The 16471-nt window shown below is 35.1% G+C and overlaps 1 protein-coding gene and 1 non-coding gene across 3 annotated transcripts in view; both read left to right on the top strand.

Moving 5' to 3' along the window:
• Positions 1-16471, top strand: part of MON2 (MON2 regulator of endosome-to-Golgi trafficking) — a 111681-nt gene that overhangs the window by 26334 nt on the left and 68876 nt on the right. For both annotated transcript variants that reach the window (XM_075551347.1, XM_075551348.1), the window contains exons 3-8: positions 1619-1746; positions 2865-2996; positions 4758-4887; positions 7248-7345; positions 8720-8845; positions 14719-14913. In XM_075551347.1, coding sequence (XP_075407462.1) covers positions 1619-1746; positions 2865-2996; positions 4758-4887; positions 7248-7345; positions 8720-8845; positions 14719-14913 — 809 coding nt within the window. The remainder of the gene's footprint in view (positions 1-1618; positions 1747-2864; positions 2997-4757; positions 4888-7247; positions 7346-8719; positions 8846-14718; positions 14914-16471) is intronic.
• Positions 9729-9862, top strand: LOC142452164 (small nucleolar RNA SNORA13). Its single transcript, XR_012785200.1, has one exon. It is a non-coding gene; the product is annotated as a small nucleolar RNA SNORA13 (small nucleolar RNA).

Here is a 16471-nt window from a genome sequence, read left to right as displayed (position 1 = left end):
CTTTAGGGTAGAGTATGAATAGTCTTATATTGCATTGATTGGAACACAATGAATTATATATATATATATATATATAATTTTATCTCTCAAGCATTTGTATCCGTGGTATGAGACATTGCTAGGGAAAATTTATGTTTCTGGGTTTGAATCAGAATCCTATATACAAGAGAGGAAGGAATTAGAGGGAATCCTTTTGAAAACACATTTCTTTGCCAGTCAGAGTGGCCTTTTATGAATGTTGAATCAGTAATTCATGCTGAGGACCTTAGCTTGCTGTCACAGGAAATTAGAGTCTTTATCATAGCATAAAGGGAGTGTTGGAGAAGAAAGCTGGAGATTTCGATGGTAAAATTAACAGTGATTCTGCAATCTTGATGGTGAGTCTAAATGACTTGGACATTTTGTTAGAAACACATTTTAGAAACTCAGATTTGTATGCCTTTTTTATATATCTTCCAAAAATAAGTGATGTATTTAGGACCTTTGAAGACAGAAGTTAAGAACATGTTAAGTGTTCATTTGACTTAAAATTATGTGCTGTTTATTCAGAGTTCCTGAGGATGACGAAGTTGATTTTATTGTCTGTGCGCAGCCATTCAGGAGCTCTGGTAGCCTAATGGGTTATGCATTGTGCTGCTAACCACCAAGTCAGCAGTTCAAACCCAGCAGCTGCTCCAAGTGAGAAACATGAGACTGTCTACTCCTCTAAAGTTTGATTGAAGTCTCAGAATCCAAAGAGAGCAGTTCTAGTCTGTCTTCTATAAAGTCTCTGAGGCAGAATGGACTTGATGGCAGTGAGTTTGGTTTTGAGTTTTGGAAATAGCTCCTCAGTAAATCTGTATTGATTTGATTTCACTTTGTAAATTTAATTATGAATAATTCATTTTCTAGCCTCATTTATTTTTGTTGTTATTTGAAAACTTCTTAAAAAATTGGCTAAATAATGTTTTAAATTATGGCATCCATATCCAATTCATTTACTGTCCTAGTGATAAGGAGAACGATGTTCTTGTTTTTAATTGTGTCTGTTGCTTGAAGCAAAAATTAGGGATATGTAAATTTGAGACATACAGGAAAATTCTAGGGCATTTTTGAATATTCATTCACAAATGCATTGGAACATATACATATACGCATACACATGGGCTTTAACAATTTCATGAATAAATTCAATTTTTCCACAAATTTTTTGAATGCCTTGTGTGTACATGTGCATGAATGTACACACACAATTTTTCATTGCTCCTTCTGCTCTAGGGTATGCATTCTTATTTTAGTTTCTCTTTTATAAGAAATAGATTACTTCTCCTGAGGCACAATAAAATTGCTGAGAAACCTATACTCTGAAGTGCCCATGGAGTACACAGCAGAAGATGGAGGAGAGCCAAAGGACAGTGTTTTAGGAATAACAGAAAGGAAAGCTATAGTTAAGGGTTAAGGAGTATAGTTTAGATCCAATGTCTATATTTAACCTGAAGTATTTAAACTTTTACTACAAGACTTATATTTTGATGTTTGTTTTCACGAAGCAGTTTTTATTAATGTCATTTTGGTTATAGTTATGCATTAATATTTATCCTATGTATGAATTAAATTTAATACTTTGTGTGTTCTAAAGCATTGAAAGAGAACAGTTCAGAAGTTGTTCAACCTTTTTTAATGGGTTGTGGAACCAAGGAACCGAAGATCACTCAGTTGTGCTTGGCAGCCGTTCAGAGACTCATGTCCCATGAAGTTGTTTCTGAGGTAATATGAAGATTTTTATCTAAACTGTGTGCCTAAGCATAGAAACGGAATTTTTTATGAGGGAACATTGGAACATACTTGATATTTAATGTGACCCAGTCTTATAAATAACAATGTGCTTAAATGAATTGGCTTAGTTTTAAAATATTGCTAGACTATATTAAACACGAGAAAATAATGAATAAAAATAAACTATTTTTTCAAGCTATTTTTAATCTAAGAAGTCATGATTAAATAATATAAATGATAATTTTGAGATGCAAGCTAATTTTTAATATTGGATAGTTAATACATTTTATAAAATATTGAGAAAAATATATTGATTGTTTTCTTAGATCACCTGAGTTAATAATTGGATATTCATTAATTTTACTGTATTTATATCAAAGCTTATGTTGATAAAGCAAGAGAAGAAATTTCATCCCTATGAATCTGCATCCTGCTTTCAAATTTAATGATATTTCATTAATTCTCCACTCCTTAGAGTACTATAATAACCCACCCACTGCTGATTTGAATTCATGGAGACGCTCTAGGACAGATTAGAACTGTGTTATAGGGTTTCTGAGACTGTACATTTTTATAGGAGCATACAGGTTCATCTTCCTCCGTTTGAGTAGGTGGTGGGTTTGAACATTGGACATTTCAGTTAGCGCCCAACACTTACCAGAGCATCCTCAATTGAATTTATAAATATGTTAATATGATTTATATTTTACCATTTTATAACATGTTGGTGAAATGAAAAAGAAGAACAAGGAGCAGACTCATTTAATTTGGTTATGTCTGTATTATTTATAAATGTCCAAATGAAATAATTTTCATGATTATAGATGTGAGCTTTGATTTTGACTTAGTATTTTAAAAGTGCAATGCTGCTGTTTTAAGTATATGCTAACGAGATACTACATTTTAGAGAAATTTACTGTTTTGAACTGAAAACAGTAAATGCGTGTCTGAAGTTGGTTGAGAGATGTGTGCATATCTAAAAACATGATTTTATTGTTGTGTTCAAGAAATTTTCTTCAGGAATGGTAAGGCCTATGTACGTGTTCTCACTTGGGACTCAAGCACATATATTTTAATTGTTGACACTAACTGAAATAATTATTTTACAGACTGCAGCTGGAAATATAATTAACATGCTTTGGCAGCTAATGGAAAATAGTCTAGAAGAACTTAAGCTACTTCAGACCGTTCTGGTTCTTTTAACAACCAATACAGTAGTTCATGATGAAGCACTGTCCAAGGTAGGAACCTTATTTTCAAGTATGATCACCAAAGGATGTAATCTATACAAGTCAATAATTCATGTATTGCAGGTTGTATCCGGCCTCCACTTGTATAATCTCTTTTCTCAGTGTGTTTTGAATTCTTTACCATTGCCTAATTTAATGATCAGCAGAATGACCTTATGAGCGAGGGAAATGATTCATAATGTTCTCTAACATAAAATCATGATGATGCCACTTAACTGAACCAAAGGCATATCTAAATCATAGATATATGAGTGGGTCTTCCACTTGCACTTAATTCTAGCTCCAGTCTAAGAACAATTAATTCTTATGACATGGCCCTGCTTGAATGACCAGGAATGTGAATAGACTTGCTATCATTCAGAATGCATTGGGAAGTGGACTATGACAGCTATAACTAGTTAAAAATCTAACACTTTATCATTTAATCTCCTTTTTAACCCATTTAAAAGTTGCTCTAGATTTTAATATTTTCTGTTCTCATCAACTGTGGGTATTTTCCTATTTTATTTTGTTATTGTTAGCTTTTTTTGAATCTTTGTTTTGTACTTTTGTATGTTTTACGGTATGTGAAATCCAGATAGGTGAATCTAAAGAGACACTAACTGGACTCATTGTTCCTTGCGGGTACAGCAGGGGAAATTGAGAGGGAAATGGGGAGCTTATAATTAGGCATATAAGAAAAAAAGAAAATATTCTAAAATTGATTGTGGTAATGATTGCATGATTTTCTTGATATGATTGAACTATTGAATTGTATGGTATTTGGATTATGTCCTAGTAAAACTGTTTATATAAAAACACTTTTTTAACCAAAAGTAGATATATGCTTTGAGCAATATTTTAATAAATTATTTGAAAGAAAAAGTCTGCTGCTGTTTAAACCAAAAGACACCTCCTAATAGCTGTTGTGATGATTGATATTATTCACGAATAACTATTAAGGTCTTAATTTCTTCAGATTGTAGTTGAAATCAAGCAATGATATTTAAATAAAGCCCCTTGGGTTCAGCTGATGGGCTTCGTTACCAATAAACAAAACAAAGCAAAGAAACCCCAGACTCCCTGTCATCAAATCAGTGCCAACTCATAGGGACCCTATAGGACAAGGTAGAGCTGCCCTTGTGAATGTCTGAGACTGTAATTCTTTACAGGAGTACAAAGCCCTGTCTTCGTTTCGAACTTTGGACCTTGCAATTAGCTGCCCAGTGTGTAACCAGTACCCAGAGCTTCTTTAATTCCCAATAGGAAATAGAAAAAGAGAAAAGTAGTACAAGAATGAGGTGAGGGGAAAGGAAATGAAAACAATAATATGTTGAGAGCTGTCCGTGTTCTTGGGCATTTTTGATTCCCTGTGATAGTCCCTTCCTTAAAAATAACTTTACATGGATATGATATATTAGTCCATTTTCATTTGCCGGTGACCCTGAAGTGACTGAAGGAGTCGGTCAGTGTTTACATTAGATCAGCAGGATATATGACAGCTGTGTCTCACTTCCTCCGCTCCTGACTCTTTGAGAATAGAGAATAGCTGTTCGGTTATTCACTTTACTCTTAACAGTTGTCTAGTTATGAATTATTTCTAACGCACAGAAAGTAGAGTAATACAAGGACCTTGAATTAATAGTTTGTTTAAAATGTTTCTTTAGTCCTTGAGTAATAGCTGTTGTTCATAATTTGCATCAGTTATATCAGATAAAGTTAATAGCCACGCTCTTCATTCTTATTTCAAACTAAGTGAAATTTCATTTTTAGGCGATTGTTCTTTGTTTTCGACTACACTTCACAAAAGATAATATTACAAATAATACAGCTGCTGCTACAGTGAGACAGGTTGTTACTGTTGTTTTTGAGAGGATGGTTGCCGAAGATGAACGACATAGAGGTGAAGTAACAAAAACTGTTTCTTTTGGTGGTGGTTGGGTTTTACCTACTCTGATGCCCATCCTTTGTCCCGTGAACGTGGGATATTCCAAATCTAGGATACTTTAAAATGTGTCTGTTGTAAAGGCATTGTTGACATTGCATGCTAATAATCATCAGTGCCTTGTTTTTCAATAGTGGCAGTTTGAAAATAAATGCTCACAATTTCATAACTCTACAAAGCCGATTCTTCATTTCTCTCATTCTTGTCATGCATGTGTACATAGTTTCATATCGAAGATGAAGTGAAATTTTGCATTATTGATGAAACATTGCAGAATATGCATTTTAATACATGATTTTCATATTACTTTATCATATTTTAAATGTAATGCTTATATTTTTTAGTTGTTTTGTAGGTTAGCTGTTTTGTAGGTTAAGCTCTTACTCAGCATACTAGGGGGTACCCCCCAAATACAGATAAAAACTACTGATGTGAGGAGGATAGTCCAGCTGGAGTTTGTTCCATCAGGTCAGACTGTTAATCAAGTTTTCTACTTAGAGGTTCTGAAAAGATTGCATACCAGTGTGTGACAAAAAAGGCCTGATTTGTGGCAGACTGGGAACTGCACCTGCTCGTGCAGCCATCTCAGTGGGCCAATTTTGGGCAAAAAACAGCATGCCTCTCTTGCCTCACACACGATAATCTCCTGGCTTTGCTCCATGTGACTTCTTTTTGTTTCCGTGAATGAAGAGGGATGTGAAAGTGATTTGATGACGTAGAGGAGGTGAAGAAAAAAAATGAGGGAGGTCCTGTCAGCCATCCAAACAGATGAGTTTGAAAAATGTTTCCACAAATGGAATGGCAGATTTGACAAATGTGTTAAGTGTAATGGAGAGCACTTTGAAGTTTTGTAGAAAATTTTAAATACGTAGCTTTGAAAAAAAATTCCAGTTTTTTGGGTACTCCCTCGTATTGTTTTATATTTTAGTACTGCTGTTGGAATGTCTTCCAAAGTACTTTTATTTGTTTTAAATTATTTCTTTAGGATAAGTTCCCAAGATTAGCTTCCCTCGGGTGATTTATTTGTCTCTGCTTATTAACATGTCAATAAAAAATATAAAGATTAGAAAATTATATTTTCATAAAGTACATTTATTGTAATTTTAATATCTTTTTCTTTGTGATTTTTAGTAACTTCCTAGGAACTTAGAAATATATCCTCTCAAAGACCTGGTAGATTGTCCCATTTCATCATAATTTCCATAACTTGATAGCTTTTAATAATATATTTTTTATTTATCATCCTTAATGGATGAAAATTAAATCATCTTACTAGATGGGAAGATCACAATATACTACAATCATGAACAAGCTATTTGCTTTATATAATCAAGGAACAGAAGATTAAACTACTTTTCTCTTTGCATAATTTATATCTTATAGTCTTTTGTTACATAGTATATTATTTTGGCAATGCTAATTGTTAAAATGGGAGTTTTAATAACTAACGGAAATGCTGCCTACTCTAATAATTGCTTCCCTTGAAATTAGCCATTGGTCAGATTTTTAACCTTTAGTTTTAGGCATTCTGAACCCTATGGGTGACTAGGATATCTCCTTTGACTTTTGTACCTTGATTTTTCTCTATTTTCTTAAACAGAAAACTAGGTGGCCTTCCAGCAATTTAAAAAAATATGGCAATTTTCTAATGTCAATGTTTTATAAACTCAAGCCTTTATACAATTCTTGTATCGATCATTTAAGTTGTGTCTCTACAAAGCTAGTGCCTCATTTAGTACTTTCTAATCAGGTAGAAACCCTTACAGGCTCTCTCAAGTGACGACAGTCAACATTTAAATCAACATTTAAGTCTCTCATAATTTGTAGGTAATGATAACTTATTAGAATTCAAACAAATGCTGGAAAGACCATACTTACTCTTAGCTAGTGCATACCTATAAAGTCAACATAGTAATTACAATAGAATGAGCTGTTAATTCGCGTATACATGGTATATATACATGGTAAAATGAAATAGTAATGATCCATACAGTGAACGTGTGTGTTTGGTTGTTTCAAGGTACACAAATTCTGTGGATTTCAAATTCATGGAATAAGGGGGCTGCAGGCGGGAGGCTGGGAAACTCAAATGTATGGGCATAGGTACTAAGCTTGTTAAAGTGACTCATAAGGAATTATTTTTATGGCATTTTACATAAAAGTAAATTCTAATTATTTTCCACTTTGGAGGTATAGTTTTGAACTTAAAGTTTATAGTTCTATATACAAGTATTTATTTTATATGTAACCTTAAATGGTACACAAGATTTCTTATAGGCCATTATGAACTCCTAAAACGCATCCTGTTTTGATTGCAGTTATTGTAGAACACCCAGTACTGGTCCAAGGAAACAGTAATAGAAGGTCTGCCAGTACCCTGAAGCCTTGTGCTAAAGATGCATATATGCTTTTCCAGGTATTTCTGCTGAGAAAAATGATTTTTATTTTAAATATAACCTTGTATGTTCTTTTTAATTTTGAAATTTTGGCTGATTTGGTTTTTCTTATTAAAATGTCAAAAGTAGAATTAAGTTACAATCTAAAGAGCAAGTTCTACATTTACTATATAGTATCTAACACGATGAGCTGTTAACATTCCTTTTAAAGAAATAGATTGAATTAAACTCTGAATTTAAAAAAAGTTTATAGATATTACGTGCTTTTTGAAAGTTTGCTTTGTGCACTTTGCTTTTGCAAAATACCTATTGGTACTTGTTTACACTAAGAGGATTTTCACTTGTGTGCAAAAAAGGCAAAATCCATGCAAACGCCGGTCAGCATTTCTTTTGCATTGAGCTGTTACAGAAGCAGGGTGGAAGCCTTCCCTTGGTACTACACGCCGACTGTTGGCTTCAAGCCCCCTTGCCTCTGAACTGTGTCTGTGAACACTAGATGATAGTGGTATTTAGGTTTTCTGTGTTACTTGGTATGATGTGATGTTATTTTGGGGTTTAGGGAATGTTCAAAAATGTTCCTGTATAAATTAATGGTAATTGCTTCTTTGCTTTTCAACATTTCAGCTCATTAAAAGTTTCATCAATGCAAAAAATGTATAAGTGTGCTTGACACTATTGTACGTATGTATGGATTGTGATAAGAGCTGTATGAGCCCCCAGTAAAGTGATTTAAAAAAAGTTTCATCAAGATGCTCTACTTTCAGGTGGCTGGGAAGCCTGTGTTAGAGAGGACTACTTTATGCATGAGTTCACTGTGAGTCAGATCGACTCCATCGCAGCTGGTTTTAAGCTTCCTAGTGACACAAGCAGGTTATGTTCAACGACCAAGCGCACGTTTCCTGTTTCAAACAACCCACTAGTGCCGTGGAAGGCAGGTCTGCCAGTCTCGGCTTGCCATATTTCAGCCATTGAAAACACTATGTAAAGCTTTTCTGTTCTGAAACTCATGGGTTCACCATCAACTCCACGGTGTGTTGTAATTTGATACACACACCCCTATTTTTATGTTTCCTATCATGAATGAGTCTTTTAAGTAACATAAGACTTATCTGTATTGGAATTTTAATTCATATTACTCTAAAGAATTACATTAAATTAAAGAATGCGAAATTAAGCTCTTATCTGTACGTGTTGTATATTGTCAGTGGTTATAAAATTGTTTAAAATTTCACTTATGGAGTCTATCAAGCATATAGTTTATCAAATTTGCATTATCCTTGTGTAGCTTCTGAGAAGTGAAAACTTTCCTACAAGAAGAGTTTTTCTTTTGTTTTTTCAAGTGTGATTTTTGACAGATACGTTTTAAACATGGGTTGTTTGATTTATTTTCATAGGACCTTTGTCAGTTGGTTAATGCTGATGCCCCCTACTGGCTAGTGGGCATGACGGAAATGACTCGGACATTTGGCCTCGAATTACTTGAGTCGGTGCTGAATGATTTTCCACAAGTCTTTTTACAAGTAAGCCATTTATAGCAAGATTACTTTTTAAATTACTCTACAGGTTTTTCTTTTCTTTAGAGAAAGCACCATTTTGTTTTCACATTAAAATGAACAGAAATTATAACTTGAGATTTTAGAAATGTAATGATTTGCGTTATCTTATAACTTTTCATGTCTTAGCATTATGAAATTTTAACAGAGATCTTAGAGATTATCTATCCAGGTATTTCTCAACCTACAGGTCTGTAGTATGTGCTTTTCTTATGTAATATTTAAAAAGCTCATAGAAATTGTTGGTGATTTTTATTTCTATATATAAAACTGTGCTTTGGATAACTTACATAGAAAAAGGAATACCTAGCAAATATAGTGTGCAATACAAATTATTTCAAAACAGGTAGCTAATAAGAAAAGAAATAGGAAATAATTCAAACACAATGCATGTATATATGGATTGTGATAAGAGCTGTACGAGCCCCCAATAAAATGATTTACGAAAAAGGAATAATTTAAACATCACTTTATTTATAAGAAACTGAAATCCAGAATAAGTTCAGTGACTTAAACAGCGGGTAATTCCTTAGTTATTAGAAATTTTGAACTAAAATCTTACAGCTACTAGTGTCGCTCCTTCCTCTACCATGCTGTTTCCCTAAATTCTGGTCTACAAAATAAGGTGAATCGAGTTTCATGGTAATATAAAATTCTGTAGCTCAGGACTTTGGGCTGAAATTTTTTTGTTACAGTTCATAATTTTAGCATGCATTAGGTAATCATTAAATGCTTCTGATCACAATGTACAGTATTAACTGATAATACTCTTGTTTGACTCACTCACTTTCTCTCACTAACTCTCCCACTAACTCTCTAACTCACTCTCAAAAAAACCTAAAACACTCCCGGCCTTTGTGTTGCCCGTTTGCTTTTGGAAACTGGTGAACGTGGTGTCAAAAAAGGCGCAAACTGAGCACCTGGCAGCCACGTTCTGCCTCTGAGTCCGGTTTGTTTGGCGTTGGAGCTGCATGAGGAACAGTTAGAAAAATAAACTCTTGTTTATATTCCAATAGAGCCTTCAGAAAGTGATATCAGGTCCATTATGCCGCATTGTGATCCTGCAGGGGAGGGCGGAACTGCTCCCTGGGGTCTGAAGTGTGCATTGTTACAGGAGCAGAAAGCCTCCTCTTTGCCCCACAGAGCAACGAGTAGATCCAAGCTGCTGGTTTTGTGGTTAGCAGCCCAGTGCACAAACCACTACACCACCAGGGATCCTTTAAAATAGGATAAGCAGTGTTTATTTTAAGCTTCTTTATTTGAATTAGGTAAAAGCTTACAAAGCAGATATTCAACAATTCATCCACATCTTGTTTCAGTAAGCAGTATTTAGTTTTTGCCTTCCACAGTTCTACATAAAATGACAGTGATAATCACTGCCACTTTTTGAGTGCCCATTAATGCTATGATTATGCCCAATTTTTTTATTTCTCACCTTAAATTTTATTTCCATGAATGGCCTGAGATAATACCAGGAGGAAACTGAGATATGCAGATGGTTGTTAAGTCATTTGCTCAAGGTTGCATGGTTACATTGTAAGTGACTGAGTTGTAATTTGCACCCTTGTTGATCTAACTTCCAAGTTTCTCCTCTAAACCCTTCTTTTTTAGCCATCGCCTTAAAACTAAATCCAAGACACAATTAGTTCACCCCACTTCCAGCACACTTCTAGTGTAAGCGACTGTCACTCCATGCCTGAGTAATTGGATGTTTCCATTGTTGATTGGATGTAATGGGATGTGATCAATTGTTGGGAAAAATGATTGGATGTAATGGGATGTAATCCATTGTTGGAAACAAATGGATCTCCTTCCATCTGCATGTGTTCTGCTTTTCCCTGGTTACTTGTTATACCACACCCACAAGGATCCTTTAAAACAAGCTAGAGATCATTTTTATCCTTTGTAAAAGTGCTTCATCCTTTCATCCAGTGTAGAAGATAAAAGCCTTTTTTATGGTCGATGGGACTATTCCTGGTTTACTTCCCAATATTCCTTGACTTTAGTTTTTCATAATCTTCCCCTGTAGCCACGCTCCTGGTGACGGAGTGGGTTCCTGTTGACCTGGTCACTGAAAGGTTAGCAGTAGGACCCCACCAGCTGCTTCACGGGAGAAACATGGCAATCTGTTTCTGTAAAGATTTCCAGTCTTGGAAGTCTTAGGGTGCAGTTTTATCCTGCCCTGTATGGGCCCTGTGGTTCGCAGTCAGTTCCATGGCAGTAGGCCTTTAAATGCCCCAAACAGATAAATGCCTCAAGACCTTGGCATTTATTTCCGGCCTGGAATTCTGTTCTCCGTATGGGTTGCTCCCTTTCTCTTTGAGGACTTTGTTCAACCATCAACTTCCCCAACCACTCTGTGTAAATTGGCAGGCTGTGATTGTTTGTTTGTTTGTTTGTTTGTTTTTCAACTATCCCAATCCCTTTACCTTTCGATCTCTTAAAAAAAAAGACCACACTGATGTGCATGTATTTGTATAATATTTTTATTTTCTCTACAAGAAAGTAAGCTCTATGGGACAGAGATTTAGTTCACTGTTGACAGGTACCTTAAATAGCGTGGCATGTTTTAGGTATTTAATAAATATTTATAGAATCAATAGATTGGTAAATAGATTTGAATTGGAAATTTTGACAGATTGGATTATATTTTCTGAAAATACTTGAAAATGTTTTGCTAGACTATTTATATTCATAAAATAAATATTCTTATTTTATAAGTATTCATAAAATAAGTTTTATTTTTCTTGCTATATTACAGGGGTCTGCCAGTGGGGGAGGGGGCAGGGATTATTCTATGTAAGATCGTAGTCTACAATTTTTTGCCCCAAGAGACAAATATTTCCATTTATTTGTAATTCACCCATTCACCAGTATTTACCAACCAACTGAAATATTCATGCTGGTGTATGGGTTCAATAAGGAGCTTTGGTGGTGTAGTAAGCTAAGTACTGAACTGTTAACCACAGAGTCAGCATTCGGATCTGCTGCATTGTAGTAAGATGAAGCTTTCTGTTTCCATAAAGATTTAAACCTCGGAAACACACAGGGGCAGGTCTACTTTGCCCACTATGTGTCAGAATTGACTCGATGGCAGGAAGGGCTTTTTTTCTTTTCTTTTTTTTTTGAGTTTGATATGGGTTCATGGCCAAGGATGGAAAGCTGGATGAAAGTAGTAAAATCTCTACCCTGTGGTACATACAATCTAACGGAGTTAAATTAATGATAAGATGTATACTGAATTCACTGAAGGAAAAGTATAATTAGTGCTATGAGGATGAATCATTTAGGTGCCAAACCAAGGATATTATTCTTAAACTTATAGTGAAAAATAAACCGTTACTGTTGATGGGATAGGTAGATGTGACAGGCAAAGAATGCTCCAGACAAAGGAAATGACAAGAGCAGTGAGCCTCATGAGCTCCATAGGGTAGGGAGCTTAAAAATTACGTTTAGCCCTGTATCCCCATTGCCTGGTGCATGCATTAGACACTGAAGTAACTGCTGAACAAATCAATGAGTTATAAAATGGGAGAATCAGAATAACTCATATTTCTGGTTTAAGCCACTTGCCAAAATGGCTGACTGGTTATTACAAGGGAGAGATTATTCAGGTTTGTTTGTTTGTTTGTTTTCTCCCTGTTTTAGATTTTCTTTTGGTGTAAAACAGCAGAACTTTATTCTCTCGGGTGTAATCTGAGTGTCCACGGAGTTGATTCTTTCTGAGTGCAGATCTGTTCTGTCCCTTTCTTCTAGTTTCTGGCCACAGCTGGCAGTCCGTCGTGTGTGTTGGTTTGTGCCAGTGTAACTCCTGTGTCCTCTCATGACCTTCTTTCTCCTGCGTTTCTTCTCTTCAGATTTATTTTTTTTAATTTCCTATTGTGGTTTGAGTGAAAGTTTTCGGAGCAAATTCGTTTTGTAATCAGTTCTGCACAAATTTTTTCATGCCATCTATTGCCATCCTCACAGTGTAACAATACTCTTCCTACTTTGTCTCTGCTTACTGTTTTCATTCATCATCCTTTCCGGACCCTTCTTGCTCTCCTAGGTTTGTCCCTGAGCAGATACTGCCCTTTGCGGTTTGCATGGGTGATTGTTCTAAGCAGTGCATTCTTCCCTGGTGTTACTGTTCCTTACAGGCATGTGGGCTGAAAGTTTGAGCCAATGGGCTCACTTCAGTTCCTGGCATGAAAGGTGCCTAAGGGTCCAGTCTCAGAGGTCCCGGCGGTCTCTATCTGACCACTAAGTCTCATCTTTTTTCTGATTTTGAATTTTGCTTTCTTTTACTCTACTCGGAATGTTCATAATCAGAACAGTAGGTAGTGGTATCTGGACACCGTTACGTTTTTCTGGTTTGGGGGTAGTTTACATGGTTCATTAGTCCTTCTAGACTAATTGTTTTCTTGTGACAGTGGTTTTCTTAGTTTCTCTTTGCTCCAGGTAGTAAGAGACCAATCAATGGCATTAGATGGCTTTTAAGCTTTTAAGAATTCAGTCACTGCTCACCAACATAGGATGTAGAAGATTGTATTTGTGGAATATGTTATTCTAATTGACCTTCATGGTTATGGGCTAGAGAATCCCAGGTCCAGGGACTCATTCCTTGAAAGTGTTTGGCTAAGACATGGTCACAGCTTTGCCCCTGTACAAATTACTCTCTTTTTTTACATGCCCATTTTGAAAAAATGGCTGTGAGGCACATAAAATGTTCATTAACTTTGCGAATCTTGAACTCAGAAGGAAAATTCAGTTTAAATTTTTAAATGTGAATGTTATTGGAATGTCCTTGCTCGTTGAATTGAAGATGTAGGATTCAGTGAGATCATATATGGCAAAAGCATAGAGTAGGAAGCATGGTGTGCTGGAGCTCTGCAGAACTTCAAATAAATGATTATAAAGGATAAGAATGGAAGACAGATCGCTAAGAGAAGGCCAGAAAAATTAAACCAAACTTACTGACATCAAGTCAATTCCAACTCAAAGCAACCTTATTTATAGAGCAGAGTAGAACTGCCTCTGAGTATGCAAGGCTATAAATCTTTATAGGAGCAGAAAACTTCATCTTTCTCTCGTGAAGGCCAGAAAGGCAGGAACAAATGTAAGGGTAAAAGACAAAGGCAAAGAAAGTTTCTAAGTGAATCAGGTAATCAGTTATGTCAGGTACGTCTAGAGATTTGATTAAGGTGATGAATGAAAAGCCAATGTTTGCTTTGATTATAGAGATAATGGTGATTATAATAATAGTTTTATTGGCATAGAGGTGGTGGTGGTGTAAGCTATCCAAGTAGAACAAACATTTTAAAGTTAATCTTTAAGTCTTCTCTGCAAGAATGGAATTGTTATCTTTGTAATAAAAGTGAATTATATATGATGGGGCTTCATGATATTTGGGAAAATGGAATGAAAAGATAATGGAATTTCTCACTGACTTTTTGAAGCTCCCTGGTATATCTTATAATTTACATAATTAAGTTTCCTCTCCCCAACTTCCTAATTTAAATGTTTTTCTTCTTGAATTTGAGTAGTAGTACTTTCAATTTTTTATGCTTCCATCAGTTACTCTAGTAAGCACCATTTACTCAATTCCAAAGTTAGTTTGTGGTCTTTTTAAAGTATTTCTCCAGACTTGAAATACTGTTTATCATGTTTTCCTTGCACATTCAAAGGATAACATTAATTTCAGAATTGTCTGTAAATGATAAATAAACGATAAAAATAAATAAATCCAAGTTATTAATACTGACTAAGCTTTATTTCTGCAAGACTCTTTTAGAATATTAAGTGCAAACAAATGTAACTCTGTTTTTAAAATTTTTATTTCTTTTTCTTTTCTTTGCTAGCACCAAGAATTTAGTTTCCTTCTCAAAGAAAGGGTATGTCCTCTTGTGATAAAGCTATTTTCTCCAAACATAAAGTTCAGACAAGGTTCCAGCACTTCATCTTCCCCAGCACCAGTTGAAAAACCCTATTTTCCTATCTGCATGCGTCTGCTGCGAGTGGTGTCTGTTCTGATTAAGCAGTTTTACAGCCTTTTGGTAAGTGTTCATTTCCATACATGTTTGTGTATGCACTTAGATATAATACTTTTTAGATGATATTTTATTTAAGTTTTTAAAAGTTTGAACAGAAAGAGTAAGTTTATTGATCAAATTTAGATGCTAAGTATTTGAGATTCTTTTTGTGTATCTATAATTGTTGACTTAGACTCTCTTTGTGCTATTCCAAAATAGTAGCATATAAATGAATATTTAAAACACTCTATACAATATGAGGACAAGCCCATTTAATATTTCCACCTATCTTTCAAAAATATATTTACTTGTTGAGACATGTGCAACTTAAATGTTTTTGAAATTTCCAAGTTGGTTTGATAACTCAAATATTGTCATTGGCAATTGTCAGTTACTTTCCTTAACGTGACAGAATCACTTTTGAGACTAATTTTCAAGAAGATGTTTATAACCATGACAACCATACATGCTGTCTGTGTACTTAGTTTGACACAGCCCACCCTGCCATCAAGTCAGTTCTGACTCACAGTGACCTTGGGCAGGTTCCAGGACAGCAAGCCTTTGCAGTGGCAGATGGTGTCCTCGTTCCCTCTCGCGGAGTTGCCTGACCCTTGGGCTATCAGTCCAACGCTTACCTGGCAGCACCACTTTTTTAACACAGTATATAAATAAAGATGTGTACTTGTTTTATTTTTAATTATCATTGATTTTTAAGTCAAATGGCTTTCCCCCCCTGATGAATGAGCATTGAGTAAAATTAAAACCATCCTAACACAGTTTGGTATCACTGCCTTGATTCTAAGGCATTTGTTTTCACACCATCAGTACAAATGTCATATTACAAAATAAAGCAATAATATCTTTGTATGAAAAGGTCTTGGGTACCCCTAGAGATATAAAAAGCACACATTGTGAAGCACTATGCTCGAGAATCAGTGTTCCTGTTTAGAACGGTTGACAGACCTCTGCCACATGGCTTCCTAGTCATAAGCAGTCTAAAGTTATGTTGTTTTCCGTTTTCTCTCCTTTATCTCCATGGTGATATCCTACTTTTAAGCATCTAGTTAAAGATACTGAAGGCATTAGAAAATACCAACTCTCAAGACTTTGGGCTTAAAAATCCTGAGGGTCTTTGTAGTTCTCAAATCCCTTGCCCTGAGACAACCACAGCTAAAACACCAATAACAATAATCAGTTTGTCCTGGGAATTTTAGTGTCTCCTCAGTTTCCACCTCCCAGAGATCCTATTGTATTGTACTAATCTATAATAAAAATAATCCATTAATTTTTAATAAACAGATTGTCTTTTGTTTACTCAGTTACCACACATTTCATGAAAACTTAGTGTACTTTAGATGTTAACAGTTATTTACAAATAACTTGATAAGGAGATGATGTCTAAAGTAATAACAGCTGTACTGATAGCTAATAATTTAGAGCACAATTATGTATGAGGCCCTATTCTAAGTTCTTTCTATATCTTCTACCTGGCAACTATAGGTTCCTTCTTGCTTTTGTTCTAGAAAATATATGTGAAGTTTCCTTTGACTTACTGCCTTTATGTTTCTAAAACAGCAGGGAA

The sequence above is a fragment of the Tenrec ecaudatus genome, chromosome 6, assembly GCF_050624435.1.
Source record: "Tenrec ecaudatus isolate mTenEca1 chromosome 6, mTenEca1.hap1, whole genome shotgun sequence".
NCBI classification, from domain to species: Eukaryota; Metazoa; Chordata; class Mammalia; order Afrosoricida; family Tenrecidae; genus Tenrec; species Tenrec ecaudatus.
Note: the sequence above shows the minus strand (reverse complement) of the source record. Positions and strands in the feature narration are given on the sequence as shown.